Source organism: Chenopodium album, chromosome 17 (genome assembly GCF_948465745.1).
Source record: "Chenopodium album chromosome 17, dcCheAlbu1.1, whole genome shotgun sequence".
Lineage (NCBI taxonomy): Eukaryota > Viridiplantae > Streptophyta > Magnoliopsida > Caryophyllales > Amaranthaceae > Chenopodium > Chenopodium album.
Genome location: NC_137850.1, coordinates 46,594,567 through 46,599,388, shown reverse-complemented (window position 1 = coordinate 46,599,388; position 4,822 = coordinate 46,594,567). Strand labels below are relative to the sequence as shown.

Below are 4,822 nucleotides of genomic sequence, written 5' to 3'. Positions count from 1 at the left end.
CAAATTTAGAAAAAATTGTAGATCCAAATAATACAATGTACATTAAAATACAGTAAAATGTTCTTTTTTCATATACTTACATGATCCAAATAATACAATGTACATTAAACATGTAACCAACATTATAACATATGTGTTCATTAGAATATAATACAATGTACATTATAATACAGTAAAATGTACTTTTTCATATACATACATGATCATTTATACAAAATGTACATTTACTATATGAATAATGTTCTTTAATATTATCATGTTCTTTACTAATATTACAAATGTTCTTTAGATTTACAAAAAAAATATAAAACTGGATGTTCTTTATAAAATAGTTATATGTTCTTTGCAAAACAATTATATGTTCTTTACTGAACAACTAAATGTTTATTCCGCCTTTTTTTAAAGAAAATCGGATGCACCAAGCATTGTGCGTCCGCCTCCACAAAGAAAATTTCATAGAACGGGGCCTAAGGAGTACTTGGAAAATTAAAATAAATAAATAAATAAAATTGAAAAAAAAAAGCTCGTATATTTTTCATCATCGAAGTCTAGTCAAACAAAAAATCACAAAACAAAGCCTTTCTGCATTTCCATGTCGATTGCTGGCGTCCAGGGTCAACTTTTGGAAGTTACAGGTCAATATTCATTTATTTAACTATGTATATTTCTTTTTTAATCAAATCAAAAAACTGTATAATATTAGGATTGTTTATTCGTCAAAATATTGGTTAATTGATGATATCCTTGCATTACTATTGTTTACAGTTGTTGGATGTAACAAATTGAAAGATACAGAATGGATTTCAAGACAGGATCCTTACGTTTGTCTTGAATATGCTAGCAGTAAGTTTCGAACTCGCACTTGCACAGGTTAATTCCTCTCTTTTTGCATAATTTATGATCTGGGTTTTTAATTTTGATTAAATTTGATTAATGGGTTGTCTAATTAATCTTGAAATTATTAAAAAAAAAATAATAAAATTGATGTGGGTTTATTTCTTTTTACTGTATAGATGGAGGGAAAAACCCAGTTTTTCAGGAGAAGTTTGTATTTACACTGATTGAGGGTCTTAGAGAGATCGATGTTATTGTTTGGAATAGCAATACTCTCACTTTTGATGATTATATAGGCAGTGGAAAGTAAGTTGTTTGAATTTCATATACAATTTCGAGTTTTTGGGATGAGATTATGGGTAAATTGAGCATTATAAGTGAAGCACTTTTCTTGTTTTTAGAGTTCAACTTCATGATGTTCTTTCCCGTGGATATGATGATAGAGCCTGGCCTCTTCAGACTAAAACTGGCCGGTATGTCTCTATGATTACGCTCTCAATCTTGTTTTCGCGATCATGCTGATTTTAGTCTTTTGTTGAATTGTTGATGTTATTACTATTGAAGTGTGTTGGTTAATGCCAATTATATTTAATTGTTAAGTTTTTATTAGTAGTAAATGATATAGTTACTTACTCGAGTAGCACGATCATAGAGTGAAGCTTTTGCTGCTAATGAGAAGTGTTAAAGAGCAGTGGTTTTTGTTGATCATAAACAGCCTTAAGTTGGTAAAGTCTGCTTACATCTAGAACTTATCCAACCTTGCCTTAGCAGAATAATTACTGGATTCTTGTTGTTTTTTGTTGTAGCTGTTGTTGGAAGGATTTAAGTTTATCACTAGGTAATGAACTACATATAAGAATTTGTGGCTAATGTGGAAAGAAGAATAAGTGATTGAACCATGAGGTTTGAGGTCTATATTGCTTGTGCTGTTACAAGGAAGAAATCATTGAAATCTTCTTGTTTATTATCTATGATTATTGATCAATATTTTTGCATCTCTGTTGTGCTGAAGTTATGATTACGTAGAAAAATCAATGGTTGATGATAAATTATGAACTATAAGGTCCAAGGGAGCCTTGTCAGACCATGGGCAGATTTGAGGTTTGGTTTGGAAGGTATATATGAAACCGCTGATAAACATGGAAAGAATTTTCCATCTGCCTTGATGCTTGTTTAGAGGATGTGGGTTGGACTCGGAGTCATTTAAAAGAAGCAGATGGATGATCAGGCACTCAGCAGGCAATTTTACCATGACAAGTGACACTTGGTGGAAAACAAGGTTAAAAATGTGGAAGTAAAGCACCTTAGAAATAACACTAATTTGAATTAGTATTGGTAATAAGAAGTATGCTTGCTTGAGCTATTGTGTATATGTCCAATAAACTTCCCCTTTACCTGGCTTTTCCATGAAATTACTGCATCATTTGTGGCAACTTTGATGAAATTATGGTGTTTTATTACAGTTATCTTATAATTTTGGTTTTATTCTGATTTATATTTTTTTTTTAGATACTTAAAAAATACTTGGGAGAGACTTATTATTGGAGTGATCTTTATCAATATGTCATAGATCGGTTGGTTGTCAAGTTTGGCTGTTTTTGTACAGCTGATTGTGATTTTTATGAAGGTTTATTAATTGCTTTGTGTGTTTACAGGAGAGCCATTTGTAGCTTTCCTGGCAACTTTGGGTTTTTCAGTTAGGAATTAGGATGTGATTCAGATGATTATGTGGATTCAGATTGTATTGCCTAAACAATCATGAGCTGTGATGCTTGTGAATGTAAATGAGGTCATTGTTTTATGGCCTGAGTTTTCCTCTAAGCTTCATTGTTAGATAAAAATAAATAAAATTAAAATAAAAAATTAAAAAAAAAAACAGAAACTTTAGTCTAGGTGAATCTGTGAAGGCTCGAAAACTCAATAATCCTTTGTTCCTCTTGAGTTATATAATGATTGTTCTGTATTATGCCCTTGTTCACAAACATGATACTCGCATTGCCTAGGAAGTAGGAAGTTATCTTTTTTGCTGCAATGTTAGCTCCCCACATCCTGACTCATATAAACTAAAGATGGCCTTTGAACTTCAATCACATATATCATCAATGAGAGCGTCAATTCTGTGCTATTTCATTGTTTCACTGTGAAATCTTTTGAGCGGAACTGTTTGAGTGTGGGAGTTTACCTGTTACGACACCTATTTAAATTTAATGGAGAATGATACAGCATAATGTTAGTTTACAGAATCTTCAAATTTCCAGCCCACTGTTTGTGCAATTCATCAATGACTACTTTGCTTTTTGTTCCATTTTAAATGTTACATTTTAACTTAACTAGTTAACTGTTATATCGTATTGCAGACATGCTGGAGAAGTCAAATTGATTATGCATTTTGCCAAAACCAATGTAAGCTCCTATTCAGCCTGAATTCCATGAATCTCTATCAGTATCTTTCCCTGTATTATCAGTCTATCATGACCTAAATAGATAATCTTGCTTTATTGCAGAAGCCATATGCAAGCAGTGCTCCTTCAGCTCCACCTTATGGTGCATCACCTCAAACTCAAGCATCTATGTACTCGGCTCCTCCAGCGACTTCAATGTCTTATATAAATACAACCTCAGCCTACCCACCCCCTCCAAATGCCTATCCTCCTCCACCAACAGCTTACCAACATCCACCCCCTGCATATCCGTCTACTTCACCTTATCTGTATCCTCCTAATCCATCAGCATACCCATCCTATCCATATCCGCCACTCCCAGATCATTCAGCGTATCCTCCGTCTGCATACCCACCACCTCCTTCAGCATATCCTCCTCCATCATATCCTCCACCTCATCAAGCTCCACCTTATCCTCATTCAGGTTTTATTCATCTTCTTTGTACATTCCACCCTTTTTTTTTTTTTGGTATATCACTGTTGTTCATTTTATTTTTTTATATTCTTGATATAGGGCATCACCCTGGGATGTACCCTCCACCACCATACTGAAGAGACGGTAGTGTTTGATGACAAGACACGCCAATCTGCTTCGGTAACCTCTTTTTTATGTGTAAAACGTTTAAATCAATGTACTATAGCTGTTAAGGCTGTTTTGTTGTTGAATTCAATGGCAAAAGTATTCTTTACAACTGTTCATATTGTGGTATGGGCTGGTATAAGTTGACATTAATGTATTTTGATGATTAGAATTTTGCTTTCATTTTAGCTGTGAAAACACCTAATTAGTTGTTGTGGTGTAGTGGCTATTTGTCTCACATAGGTTATGCTTATAATGAAAATAGGCTCTCGTTAGATGTCACTGCAGAAACTGGAATTTTTTTTTTAAAGTAGGTCTCTAGTTGTAGTCCCCAACCCCAAAAGTTTCCTTATATAGAAAGATTATAAACTGTACCAGGAACCAATGAATACACGAGGAAAAAGTTCTGATGTAGCTTCAAGATAAGAGCTTCCCCTATTTCACCTTCTAATCGATTTGAACACAACTGAATCTAGAACCTTGTTCTAAAAGTTTTTGACTTGAATTCGGAGCTCTTTTGAGGCAGTGAATAGCTCTTGGAATTGTGTGATGATCTACAATGGCATATTGACTTATTGAGTATGACAATGGACATATTCTACACTCTACAGTGAGTGTTAGGAAATTGGAGCTAATTCTAACAGGCTTCTTTGGAGGCTTTAACTCATTCCAGGATACCTTCCTTTGCCAACGAGGAACCAAACGAGATCTAGAGTTTATATCGCTGTGGTTTGGAGTGACTACTAATTTCTGTTGACACAAGGGGCAACAGTTGTTTATCACTGCCAAGGCTGAAAGGGGGTTGTTGGCACGATAATGCTGGATGCCCTGGATGAAAATTTTTGCCTTATGGGAGTGACTTGGGTCCATAATGGTGGCTCTAGACCTTACATCTTACCAGACATGAGAACTGTAATCTATAACTCCTGCAGGCAAGACGTTGTTTTGACAAAAGTTGATATTTAGC

General features: G+C 34.3%; 1 protein-coding gene across 2 annotated transcripts; it reads left to right on the top strand.

Annotated features, from left to right (window-relative positions):
* Positions 1-509: 509 nt before the first annotated feature.
* Positions 510-4,038, top strand: LOC145588245 (uncharacterized). Of its 2 annotated transcripts, none has more exons than XM_081644895.1 (7): positions 510-635; positions 766-843; positions 1,014-1,140; positions 1,236-1,307; positions 3,192-3,237; positions 3,339-3,699; positions 3,790-4,038. In XM_081644895.1, the coding sequence occupies exons 1-7, from the start codon at positions 593-595 to the stop codon at positions 3,825-3,827; spliced, it is 765 nt and encodes a 254-aa protein (XP_081501021.1). In that variant the 5' UTR covers positions 510-592; the 3' UTR covers positions 3,828-4,038. The 2 variants fall into 2 exon arrangements, with proteins under 2 accessions (XP_081501021.1, XP_081501020.1); XM_081644894.1 differs by having other exon boundaries at positions 766-870.
* The last annotated feature ends 784 nt before the right edge of the window (positions 4,039-4,822 follow it).

Excerpts from the sequence above, each read along its gene's own strand:
- LOC145588245 (XM_081644894.1), top strand. The coding sequence starts at position 593 with ATGTCGATTGCTGGCGTCCAGGGTCAACTTTTGGAAGTTACAG. Across the intron at positions 871-1,013 it reads TCGAACTCGCACTTGCACAG|ATGGAGGGAAAAACCCAGTT; the intron begins GTTAATTCCTCT and ends TTTACTGTATAG. Across the intron at positions 3,238-3,338 it reads TGCATTTTGCCAAAACCAAT|AAGCCATATGCAAGCAGTGC; the intron begins GTAAGCTCCTAT and ends GCTTTATTGCAG.